The 13,749-nt window shown below is 37.0% G+C and overlaps 2 protein-coding genes across 2 annotated transcripts in view; one reads left to right on the top strand and one right to left on the bottom strand.

The window, feature by feature from the left end:
- LOC116066120 (exostosin-1) overlaps positions 1-13,749 on the top strand; it is a 269,823-nt gene that overhangs the window by 147,018 nt on the left and 109,056 nt on the right. The gene's annotated exons all lie outside the window — the stretch shown is intronic.
- LOC116066121 (pleurocidin-like peptide WF3) lies at positions 8,743-11,946 on the bottom strand. Its single transcript, XM_031321960.2, has 4 exons — positions 11,773-11,946; positions 11,546-11,646; positions 9,064-9,082; positions 8,743-8,972 (listed from the first exon to the last, which is right to left on the bottom strand). Exons 2-4 carry the CDS (start codon positions 11,643-11,645, stop codon positions 8,894-8,896), a joined length of 198 nt encoding a protein of 65 aa, XP_031177820.1. The 5' UTR covers position 11,646; positions 11,773-11,946; the 3' UTR covers positions 8,743-8,893.

Here is a 13,749-nt window from a genome sequence, read left to right as displayed (position 1 = left end):
TTAATGCGAACTTGCTTTCTGCCTCATCATTTTTATCTAATTTGTGTACATTGCAGTCACTGTCTTGTCACCTATTTTATTTTGACTTGACAATCCTCAGCCATCATGGTTGAAGGTCCCTTTGTCAAATTGCCTTCACAAGGCCTGTTGCACTTTTTGTCCTCTGTGAGATCAAAAGTTGGGCCTCGGGACGACCGTTTTGTCTTTACAATATGCTTTTTGGGTCCTGAACTTTACTTTGTTACCTAATTGTTTTCTTTGCATTTTGCATTAATTGCACAGTTTGTAAATGTTTTCATTTCTTTGTCTTCGCTTCATTTATTTTCACATAATGTCTCAGGACATCGTGTCTTGGGTTATTGCTGTGTTGTACTGTACACTTGCTTAAACAAATCTTCCTTGGACAAACTGCAAGTCGTACAGAATGCAGTAGCAAGACTTTTATCTAAGACCAACAGGAGGTCGCATATTACTCCTGTGCTTAAGGCTCTTCATGGCTACTGATTGGTTTTAGAGTGCATTTTAAAATTTTAACCATTACCTATAGAGCCTTACATGGCCAAGCTCCCTCGTACATCCAGAAACTACTGCACGCACACACTCCTGGTCGCTCTCTGAGGTCTTCAAGCCAAAATCTTTTAACTGTTCCCAGAACACGTTTTAAAACAAGAGGTGATCGTGCATTTTCTCTGGTGGCCCCAGGGCTCTGGAACTCTCTCCCTTTAGCCTTGAGAGCTTTGGATTCTGTGGAAACCTTCAGAAAACACCTGAAGACTCATCTTTTTAGACAAGCATTTAATTAGCCATATAGCTTTGTATGTGTTGTTGTTTTTGTTTTTTGTTTCACTGTAAAGCACTTTGTGACCCCTCTTGTCTGTGAAAGGTGCTATATAAATAAAGTTTACTTACTTACTAATGTATCATTCCAGAACACTACCGAATTACGGTCTTAACGGCGGTCGGTCCTAACTGTTCACATAAAACAGGAAGGGCTAGGTCGACTTTCTCACAGGCTTTGCATGTTCAATAAACACACGCAAGGTGTTGTACTCTTGGTACAATGTGTGGTTTGTAGCAGTGTATGGACCAGACTGTGCACTTGCTGTTAATGCGAACTTGCTTTCTGCCTCATCATTTTTATCTAATTTGTGTACATTGCAGTCACTGTCTTGTCACCTATTTTATTTTGACTTGACAATCCTCAGCCATCATGGTTGAAGGTCTCTTTGTCAAATTGCCTTCACAAGGCCTGTTGCACTTTTTGTCCTCTGTGAGATCAAAAGTTGGGCCTCGGGACGACCGTTTTGTCTTTACAATATGCTTTTTGGGTCCTGAACTTTACTTTGTTACCTAATTGTTTTCTTTGCATTTTGCATTAATTGCACAGTTTGTAAATGTTTTCATTTCTTTGTCTTCGCTTCATTTATTTTCACATAATGTCTCAGGACATCGTGTCTTGGGTTATTACTTTCTGTAGTCTAAAAAGGTTGCTAAATTTCCTGCAATTCAGTTGTTTTTTTTTAAATGCTGACAAGTTCAGACTCTTCCAAAGTCTACCTTGTGCGTTACTGTAAGGATGGATGAACTATTCAGTTCTTACTTTTAGATTAATAAAGAGTGAGAGTCAAAAGGCAAAGACAACAGAGCGAGCAGTGTGAGATCTATAGATGATGTGAATCTCTGAGCCAAGTGGGTCAGCTGTACATCTTGTTATATTTGGAGTTGAGTCCATGTGTTTTTATTCGTGTCACAATACCTGCAGTAGATCTAATCTTGACCAGAAACTGAAGCCAGTCCACAGGCATCTTTAAGAGTTAATATTATCTTTAATAATAAATCTTTAATTTATCTTTTTTTTTCAAGAAAAAAGGTTATGCGCTTCTTGAAAAGCTCAGATAAATGGGGCTTATATCTCTGTTTCAACGTACTGCTTGTTAGGAAGTTAGATTAAATTTACAAACGTGAGAGTGGAGGTAACTCTAAGAGGTTGCAATATGGTGACCAGTCCACTACAAATGCTGTGGTATTAACACAACATGAAGTCATCTTCCCAATTGATACCTTATTTACTTGATTTAAGTTTTAAAGTTCATATGCGTCTGTACACTTTGAGCACTCTCATGTACTCTGTAATACTCTGTAATTAGTTTAGTTTAGTTTAGGCAGCACGGTGGCTCAGTGGTTAGCACTTCTCACAGCAAGAAGGTTGTGGGTTCGAACCCAGGTCGTCTCAGGTCCTTTCTGTGTGGAGTTTGCATGTTCTCCCTGTGCTTGCGTGGGTTTCCTCCGGGTGCTCTGGTTTCTTCCCACCATAAAGACATGCATGCTAGGCAACTAGTACTACAGTTGAAAATTAGCCGACTGGCTAACACTGGCGCATTTACAGAAATGTTCATTAATGTGCATTGTCCTAATCAAACAAATAAATAGTTTAATTTAATTTATTTGGATCACATAGATACACACCATCACATACATAACATAAATAGTAAAACAAAAACAAAGTGTCACCTTAATTCATGCAGTGTCTTTTTAAACTCGTTTATAATCGATCCTGACCAAAAAGGTGTAGGTTGAAGCATTTGCTTATTACACATACTTTTTTTACATTCTATTTTATTCATATTTTCTTATCTTATTAAATGTATTATTATTAATTTCTGTATGTTATATACATATTACATATTAACAGGCATACTACGTGCAGAAGATATAACAAAACTAAATAAAAAAAAATACATTCCCATTCATTTACACATTGCCATATATGCCTCACTTTTATACTGAATAAAAAGAAAAGTCACTACATCTCAAGTGCTTGATGCAAACTTGAGACAGCCGGTTTGTTAAATCATACGTTTGTTTCTTGCAAAAAGCTATAGCTCAAACCATGTCTTCAGAAAGACTCAGTCAAAGATCACGAAATCTGGCTCTTGTTGATCGTAGTCCTCTCCGCCTCGTTGTTGGTACTGCGCTCTTCTAGAGAAGGGAATTACAGATTTAAAAAAAATTATTAACTTTTGCAATACTTTTTCAAAAAAAAATGACAGAAATTCACTGATTCAAGCTTTTTAAGCTTTTTAAAAGCTGTTTTACTCTCTATTATATCGTTGTGAATTTAATATTATTCAGTTTTAAATTAGTTGGTGGAAACAAAGGTGATATGTATGTTTTACTAATATCTAACATTTTGTTGATCAAATGTTTAATCAGCAAATGAGATTCATAAGTTCAATTGATTATTTGTCAGCAGGTCCTAAAGATACACTTTTTCTAAATGGTTGCAATGTTTTAGGTTTGAGGCTTTTTTTAATTTGGCTCATTGATATCAACTTTAACTAGTAGTCAGAAATGCTTACGCTCGAGCCATCTTCAGCATTTTCCGCTCAGTTCTGTGTGCTAAACAAACAAAAAGATGAAAATTAAACACAATATCTTGTTGTCATAGACAGTCAATGTATTGATATTTCAATATGTTTGAAATTAGTACAATAATGATGCTTCCTTTACTTAGTAAGTAAGTTAGTGCTTTGCAGCAAATACAGCTGAGATGTCAGGACTAAATTAAAGACTTAAAAAAATCACAGAACTTAGTGAAACTTGTAGTTTGGTACAGTCAATGGTGAAAATGTGATATATACTCATGTATGATCTATACTAAATTGTACCGCAGGTTCGACCGCGGCCCTTTGCTGCATGTCATTCCCCCCTCTCTCTCTCCCCCGTTTCATGTCTTCAGCTGTCCTATAGAAATAAAGGCCTAAAAATGCCCAAAAAATAATAATCTTAAAAAAAAAATTAACCATTTCTTCATAAAGCTAAACTAACAGATGGCAAGGTGTTGATCTCAACTTCCAATGTCACTTCCAAGTTTATGAAGCTGTGAGAAATGATATCTGTAGACTCAATTTTTTTCATCTTGTGAAAATGAATACATTTAGGATTTTTTTCCAACTGTTTTGGGATTCTACCATTACAAAAAAAGTAAAAAGTGCACATAGGGTCATGTTTGTCGAGGGATCAATTCATAGCAGATACGCTGCTCTATCTATTATTAGGGGTGTAAGAAAAAATCGATACACTTGAGTATCGCGATATTTTATTTAGCAATACTGTATTGATTTTCAAAAACGCAATAGTCTTTAAAAAAAAAATGTTTATGTTTAAACCCCCTACTGCTAGATGGCTATGCTGAGACGCCTCACTAGTGTCCTCGCCTAACAGTGCCTAGCAGTGCCTGACTTTTTGCTAGAAGCTAACAATGTAGCTATGGCTGAACTTTGGCCTACTTTAGCATATACAAATTTGCTCACTAAGAACCTGTGAACCAAAATCCCAAACTGCCACTTTGATTTTCTGTGTACTGAATTGTTTACCTAAAGTAAACTTCTTTGACTTTTATGCACATAATGTCTTTTTTTAAGTATTAGTTTTTCTAAAAATATTTAAAAAAATCCCAATATATCGCCTTATACACAGTATAGAAATATATTGCAATATATTGAATTGTGACCCATGTATCGTGATACGTATCGTATCGCCAGATTCTTGCCAATACACAGCCCTATCTAATATATTGTTTGTCATGTTGGTATTGTTGTTTCTTCAATTTACTATCCAACCACAAAATCTATTACAGTTGCAAACCTAAACAGATATCTTTATATAACCAGGTCAGTACCATACGTGGAGTTTGCGGGGGGGGGGCAGGGGGAGCACTGCCCCCCCCTGGCGGCTGAAGCGGGTAATTGCATTGTTTCATGGCATGACCAGATATTTTATAAATATTTTAAATAACACAAAACAACTAAATGGTGGTAGGTAATACATCTGATTTCATATAGGCCTACTGCTTTAGTAAAAAATAATAAATTTTTTCAGGGCTCTGGCTCTCACCTGAGACCATTGTCGACACATATGCAGGACGCAAAAAACTAAAATTACTGTTGCACTAGTCTGGACATCTTACCGTGCCAACGTTGTAATAAAGGTTTCCTAAATGCCATGTATATAAATTTGCTGTCAACTTCCTAACTGATTGCGTGTTTTGTGTAGATTTGGACTTTTATACGTTTTTATTCCACATTGTTTAAACGGCGAAGTGGATCTCCTGATCGCTGTGGATTACTTTTTTTTCGTGTCATTGGATTACGGCAAAATACGGATCTTTTTTCTTAATGTGTCTTAACCTTTTATGGTGGGACTGCGCTTGGTTTCTGCGTTTGGAGAGGCATCTCAACAGACTGGAGGTCCAACACTGATTGTTCACGGTTACATTTTAGTTGAATTTAAGTGTCGGGGCAGTTTGCCACCGTCTGTCTATTGCATTCCAAGACAGTCGTGCTGCGATTGGATTTCATAAGGGCGAGTTGTTAAATTGTTACACTGTAATTTAAAATCTTCTTTAAAAATAAACATATGTTTATTTAGCATGTTTGTTTTGTCCATATGTGCTCGTGCTGTGTTCCCCAAGTGGTAGGCCAGGTCTCAGCTTCTACAATGAGTTTTTTTGTTTTATTTTTTGCCCCCCCCTGGCTCGAATGTCAAACTCCGCTTATGGTCAGTACATAAAGAATATGGCACATCTATGTTACATTATTAAATTAAACTGCAACTAATGACAAAATAAAATCACTCTTTGATAAATATCACACATATTTGTTAGATATCATTAAATATCTGTAGTACTTAAGGTGGCTTAAATGTCACCAATGGGAGTCGTGCCCCATAACTTTGAAGATGTGTTTTGACTACATGTGCGTGGATGTTTCTAGAAAAGGAAGAAATGTAGCTTCTTTTTTTGTCAGTAAAATGGTGTGAAAAAACAGCATGACTAAGGCATTTCAAAAAAACAATTAAGGGAAATGGTCAACATTCTCATAATTGTGTGCAGATCTTATCAGAAGTCAAGTCACATATTGTGCAAGAACATTTAGCAGCAATCAACACGTTGAGGCTGATGAACAGCTTGACAACAACACCCAGAATTGAGCAAGAGACACCCATGGGAACTTTTATGCAAGGGCTCAGTCGCACCTACAGTATATTTGATTTTGGTAAGCCAGTAAAAGAGCACAGATCCAAAAGTTTAATTTGGTTACATACAATTTATTTAGTCTAAAGTTTAAATTACAACAATATATTCTGCAGTTTATCTGTGAACAATATATTCTGCAGTTTATCTGTGTTGCGTTCTCACCAGTAAACTTTAAAGAATGAGGCCTGTAGTTTCAGTTGGTCCTTTTGTTCTGTACATGCATTAAAAATGGTTTGGTTCCTCACCTGCCAAAACAAACTGAAGGTGTCCATGCTCATACTTTGGCCTTGGGAAGTGTCATCAGAGCATCGACAGCCAAACAATGTGCATGTTGAAGAAAAAAAAAAAGGTTAAACTTGATAACTTTTTATTTAAAGAGTAGCCTTATTTATTTAATTGTCTTGCACTTTTTGTGAGTTTCAGTAACTTCTTTCAGTAGCCTCTTTAAAAGTACTTTTTGCTGGATTGTAGAAGTTTTGCCAACTAAATGTTTCTGCCACTCCTTTTCATTTGGATGCGTGTTAGATCAGTTACTGTATGTCTCACTGTTGAGGCAAAATGCAACTGTTCTGTAGTTATCTGGTCTAGTTGACTGAAAATAATTCAATCATACATCATCGAATAACTCACCCAAATTCATGTAAACCATAACCACTTGCCAAAAAAACTTTGACATAAAATGTTGGTGTACACAATAATAAAAAGTCACTTTGATGAAACTTAAACTGTAGTTTGACACTGAAACACTGAACACTGCCCTCTATGAATTTGACCGTGGAGATGAAGGACCTTGGATCATTTTTATGACGATACTTGAAAAACTAATTTACTAGTATGGTTCTGCCCCCACCCCCCCACCCACGTCTGTATTGTAATGTCTGATGAGTTTGTGGTCTTGTGTTGTATGTGGCATGATTGTTTCGTCAGAATAGAAAAACAAATACAATTAAAAAAGGAAAAGATTATTAATCATGCTTCTTTGTGTATATGATAGCAATAATTTTAAGAAAGAAAATGAATGTATCATTCCAGAACACTACCGAATTACGGTCTTAACGGCGGTCGGTCCTAACTGTTCACATAAAACAGGAAGGGCTAGGTCGACTTTCTCACAGGCTTTGCATGTTCAATAAACACACGCAAGGTGTTGTACTCTTGGTACAATGTGTGGTTTGTAGCAGTGTATGGACCAGACTGTGCACTTGCTGTTAATGCGAACTTGCTTTCTGCCTCATCATTTTTATCTAATTTGTGTACATTGCAGTCACTGTCTTGTCACCTATTTTATTTTGACTTGACAATCCTCAGCCATCATGGTTGAAGGTCTCTTTGTCAAATTGCCTTCACAAGGCCTGTTGCACTTTTTGTCCTCTGTGAGATCAAAAGTTGGGCCTCGGGACGACCGTTTTGTCTTTACAATATGCTTTTTGGGTCCTGAACTTTACTTTGTTACCTAATTGTTTTCTTTGCATTTTGCATTAATTGCACAGTTTGTAAATGTTTTCATTTCTTTGTCTTCGCTTCATTTATTTTCACATAATGTCTCAGGACATCGTGTCTTGGGTTATTACTTTCTGTAGTCTAAAAAGGTTGCTAAATTTCCTGCAATTCAGTTGTTTTTTTTTAAATGCTGACAAGTTCAGACTCTTCCAAAGTCTACCTTGTGCGTTACTGTAAGGATGGATGAACTATTCAGTTCTTACTTTTAGATTAATAAAGAGTGAGAGTCAAAAGGCAAAGACAACAGAGCGAGCAGTGTGAGATCTATAGATGATGTGAATCTCTGAGCCAAGTGGGTCAGCTGTACATCTTGTTATATTTGGAGTTGAGTCCATGTGTTTTTATTCGTGTCACAATACCTGCAGTAGATCTAATCTTGACCAGAAACTGAAGCCAGTCCACAGGCATCTTTAAGAGTTAATATTATCTTTAATAATAAATCTTTAATTTATCTTTTTTTTTCAAGAAAAAAGGTTATGCGCTTCTTGAAAAGCTCAGATAAATGGGGCTTATATCTCTGTTTCAACGTACTGCTTGTTAGGAAGTTAGATTAAATTTACAAACGTGAGAGTGGAGGTAACTCTAAGAGGTTGCAATATGGTGACCAGTCCACTACAAATGCTGTGGTATTAACACAACATGAAGTCATCTTCCCAATTGATACCTTATTTACTTGATTTAAGTTTTAAAGTTCATATGCGTCTGTACACTTTGAGCACTACGTACGTGTTTAAAACTGCGCCCGCTATGCGAAATAAAACGGCCACGTTATTATGGTCAAAGGACTAAGCTCTACCCTGAGAAATGTTGAGAATAAAATGCTAAAGTTTTTAATTATTGTGGTCAGATAGGATGAAAAAGTATATAAAGTGTCAATTACTTTTTGTGGCTAAAGTGTGGAATAGAAAGGACTCTAGTAAATCATTTTATATAAAATACTTGGATACAAATTTGTATAAAAGTGTTTAAATGCATGGATACGTGTAAATATTTTTTCTACATATTGCAATATACTGTATATTTTTCTGTATTTTAAAAATCATTTTCATTGTGTCAAAATGCTAAATAGTGTCACTACCTTATACACACAGGCCACAAAGTAAAGAAAAAAATCTCATATGTGTCTCGTATAACACAAACAGACAGTTACCATCATTTCCATACTAATTTATTCAGATGTTTCCTTCAAATAAGACAAGGGAAAATACTTTTTCGCATTGCAGATAGCATATTTATTCAAAATGACATGATGAATGGCAGTGAGGCAGATCTTTTTGTTATGTTAAAAAGCAAGAAGCATTTCTTTTATCCAAAACAAAGTTTCAGAGTGGCTCATTCAGTTGGACCGTCTTAGACTCAGGCAAAAGCTCTCTCTCGCTCAAACACACGTTCCAGCGCTTGCTCCTCGGTCTCGCCGCGTCTCCTCTTGATAAGACTGGCGGGTGGGGAGAAGATTGGGAGAGTTCAGCTCAAGAATATAACAACGCAACAAGAGCAGTTGTGAATTACTATAGATGTATCCTTACCCATGGATCATTCGGCCGACTTAATGAAACAGACAAGAGAAAATAAAGGTCAATATTCTCAATATTCTTTGTAATACTTTTCTGTGAGTAATTTATCATAATTCATTGTAAGACCATTTAAACATCCATTACGTTATTCTGCATACTCTTACATACCGTAGTGTGTCTTCTACACATGGCTTGATATTGGTACCATTTCTTGATAATAGTAGGCCTACTAAAATACTGAATAAGCTGAATACTTGTATTGATAACAACACGATACTTTTTTTGCAATACCTTTCTTTGGGGAATATAAATGTTTTTATTTAGAAAAAAAGGCTTTTAAATTTATCAAAAAACAGCCAAACTACTAAAACAACATCATTGCAATTTTCATTTGGTTCAATTTGCTTTCACACTGCACTTTGTCAAATGCACCAAAAAACAAACACACGTCATGGATCGAGACGGTCGCTTGTTTTTGGACAGAATATCCGAAACTCGTCGACGCTTCCGGTCTCAGAAATAATGGAGCAACACCAAATCTATAACGTCTTAGGTTTTCTGGTTCTGCTTTAGTGTTTCTAATGTTTTCCAAGAAGGTGAAAAATGTGAGCAGCTGACAGACAGCGAGTGAAGAAGAGAGAGAGATGATGAGGTCACACAGACAACCAGTGATGTGTGCTCAGAACAGCTTATGGATCTGAAAGTTATCATCCCTTAAATCATATATAAGTCCGTAAATTGTGTGCAAGGTTGAAATTGCAGGCTAGTAAATGCATTTTTTTTTGGTTCATTTCCTGTATTTATTTATTTATTTAATTGTTTATTTAGATAGGGACAGTGCATATTAATGGACATCAGTACAAGTACACAATGTAAATATGCTAGAGTTAGCACCACAGCTAATTTTCATCTATTGTCCCTAGGCAGATACATAAAAAGAACAACATAAAAACAGTAACAAGCATGCAACACCCTCATAGTTTGAGAGGCAAGACAAACACTAACAACAACAGTCAAGACAAAATACAACAGAACATGTGATTGTCACACATAGTGAAATGTGTGAGACAGTTAAAAGTGAGTGCAGCTTTGGTTTTCTAAAAGCCAGAATTTTGAATGAGTATGGTGTTCATTTTAGGACATTCTCAGACTCAGGTGTCAGACTCAAACAAAAAGGCATCAGGTCACAGGCAAATCGGCATCAGAGTAGCCTAAAAGTCACTCAGTCTCAGAAAAACCTCTGTCAGACAAACGGCCTCGGTGTCAGAAAAACCTGTCAGACAAAATGGCCTCAGCATCAGAAGAACCTGTCAGACAAAACGGCATCAGTGTCAGAAAAACCTCTCTCATCCTCAGACAAAAACGGCCTCAGTGTTTTTCTGACAAGTTTTTTTCTGAGGCTGAGAGAGGTTTTTCTTATGCTGAGGCCGTTTGGTTTGAAGCAGTTTCAGCTGAGGGACATTTTTCTGAGACATGACGTCTTTTCATCAGACACTTGACTTTCATAGACTTGACAGAGATTTTTCTGAGACTGACGACTTTTGGTCCAAGACTGTTTTTTCCGAGACCTAATGCAGTTTTGTCTGAAGGTGACAGAGGTTTTTCTGAGACTGAGTGACTTTTATGCTACTCCGATGCCGATTCGCCTGTGACCTGATGCCTTTTCATCTGAGACCTGATGCCTTTTCGTTTGAGTCTGAGATCTGAGGATGTCCTAAAATGAACACCGTAAATGAGTTTTAAAATTGATGTATGTGGGACAGTCCCTTATTGTGGGGGGTAGGGTATTCCAATATTTATTTCCGTTTACTGGCAAAACAGTTTGTCCAAATGTGGTGCGCTTAAAAGGTATTACACAGTCCCCTTTGGTGGAGGCCCTTGTACTACCACCACTCTCAGTTCTTTAAAAGAAGTCATTCAGTGGGGGAGGGGCACGATGATGTATAGCTTTATATACAAAACAGGCATACTCAAATATTTTAAAATTCTCAATTTATCCAAGATTTTAATTGGTCTCTTGAAGAGTACTTCAATAGGCTTAAGTGTTGTCATGTTAGTTAGTGACCATGTCATGTTAGTTAGTGGGTTGGTTGGTGTGCTCACCTGAAGTGAACCAAACTCTGGTTCACTTGGAAGAGAACCGAGACCCCCGTTTTCAAGCGCACCAGAGTTTGGTTGTTTGATCCGCACCAGAGTTCAGAGTTCGGATGAGCTTTCACACCGGCCCAAACCAACCAGACTATCCGACCAAGCGCTTCACGGTTCGTTTTAAAACAGACCAAACGAGGTATAGGTGTAAAAGCAACCTAAGTAAACCAGACTAAGAATCTTTAGATATTTGACAGTTTTCAATATTCTTCATGTATGTGTTTTACGTACATTCATGGATCTGATGATTAGTTACACCTGAGCATTTCCAACTGCGTCACGTCAAGAATATCATTAGTTACCAGAAAAAATCATTAAAAGGCCAATTTATTTAATGATAATATACCGTGAATGGCTCCTTTGAAAAGCATCCCCCAAATACACTCTCCGGGTTCAGCCATGAGGACGACCAGCGACAACACAAGAAAGAGCGCGATGCACTTCATCCTGAAAAACAAGAATCAAACAAATCCTCAAATGTGTCACAAATTTGACCAAAAAGTGAAATTATACAGTAGTATATACAATTCTATAATAATTCTCAGCATAAATGAATGAAGATGAGATACTTACTTCTTTTCACTGACTAAGTGTGAAAGTCAAAAAGCTGTTATCAAAGATGGCTTATGGAGCAGGTATGTAGCTTCAGTCTCTGTGTGTTAATGCATCTCTTTTTTATAGTGAGGGATAAATTCCCTTACTCATTGTTGTTTTGCAATAAAGGAAGATAAAACTGACCCTGAGCTTACTCCTTTCATCACTTTATTATTACACTATTATCATTTTATTATATGATTTTATAGAACATGTTTGGATACGATGTATATAAAAATGTGACTGTTTAATATTTTTATTTTTTATAAATATGTTTAAAAATATTTTCTATATGTATTCATACATATCTTCATATTGTACATCTTTCTGTATGTTATTCCCTATCACCATAAAGTAACGCATCAAAATGATACAAAAGGTCAACTACCTTATAATTAGGGCTGCTTAATTATGGAAACAATCGTAATTAACACCATAATGCAGTGATCATAATATCAGGAGATTTTAATCATGTCACTATGGAGAAAACACTGACTTCAACATCTGTCAGAAGATGCTGAGGATGTTTTATGAGTTGCTAGTGCTCTCTGTATGCTGTTGCATGCTGGGGAAGCAGGCTGAGAGTGGCAGACACCAACATACTCAAAAAACTAATACAGAAGGCCAGTCATGTTGTTGGTGTGGAGCTGGACTCCTTAAAGACAGTGTCAGAAAGGAGGATGCTGTCCAAAGTACACTTCATCCCGGACAACTCACTTCAGAATAGACTGAGGTCTCAGTTATAAACGTAGCGTACGCACAAAACGGGGCTGAAAATGTGTGTACGCCACTTCCCGCCACTTTTGAAGGGGAAACAAATAATACAGCCACAATTATACTCGTAGAGGACATGTGTACACAAGCCACAAAAATACCTTAAAACATAATGACTTATTTTGAAAAAGTGTCCCCATAAGAAATACAATACTTTTGTACACTTGTTAAATGAGCTGATCATAATGTAAATTAGTGAGCCACTAGTAAAGCTCATCAAATATGAATTAGGTTCATAGGTTCACCATGCAGTCATATTATAATTAGAAAATGATCTTGCGTCCTCCGCATAAATATTAGGTTTCGTCTGGGACAGAGGATATATATTTAACTGCAGCAAACCCACTGATCAGCCACTTCAAACACAACTGTAGATCTCCAATATTAACCATAATATCAGTTCACACACAACGTTACGCCGCCTTCACACTGGCAGTTGAAATCAGCTCCGTAATACGCAATATGCCCCGAGCGGACGTCGTACTACACCGTTGAAAAGCTTCGGAAGCGACTCACAAAAATGGCAGAGAGACTAGAACGACTGATAAGTGTCTGAATGTACGATTCTCTATGACCTCTTTTATACAGATATAAATAGAAAGGCTGCTGCGTGGAGAAAAGTTGCCCAGGACGTTGACATGTCACGTCAGTTAAATGTGATATAGCGGGCTAATGTCAATAGTTCGATGTCTGTTGCTAGCTAACTAATTAGCATTAGCAGGTTTGTTTATCAGTACCATAGCAACGCTGGAATTGTCGGATAGGAACCGTCCGTAGCCTTTCGCAAGAGTTCAATTTTTTGAACGCATCCAGATGACCAACTGACACGATTTTTTTCGCACCGCACTCGTTCGGACCCAGTTCGGACTCATTTGCATGCAGTCTGCGAATCTCCATAGGAAATGAATGACTTCCGGTCGTTTCGAAGCCGTATCGGAGCTGATTTCAACTGCCAGTGTGAAGGCGGCGTTAGGCTTATCGCCGTGGTAACGTTAGTTGTAGTGGGTGCATTTCTATCCAACAAGCTGGGATTTACGCCCTTGACCACAATACACTTCATCCTGAAATAAGAAAAAAATGGTAATGGTAGAATTGATTGCAGTTGCAGTTTGTTTGTTTTCTTCACAACAAGTAAATTAGGTTGAAATATTAAATTCTTACCTTTCCACTGACTCAAAATCA

This window comes from Sander lucioperca, chromosome 19 (genome assembly GCF_008315115.2).
Source record: "Sander lucioperca isolate FBNREF2018 chromosome 19, SLUC_FBN_1.2, whole genome shotgun sequence".
Classification (NCBI taxonomy): domain Eukaryota; kingdom Metazoa; phylum Chordata; class Actinopteri; order Perciformes; family Percidae; genus Sander; species Sander lucioperca.
This window is presented reverse-complemented; position numbering and strand designations above follow the sequence as displayed.

Coding starts and splice junctions, on each gene's coding strand:
- LOC116066121 (XM_031321960.2), bottom strand. CDS start 11,645: ATGAAGTGCATCGCGCTCTTTCTTGTGTTGTCGCTGGTCGTCCTCATG.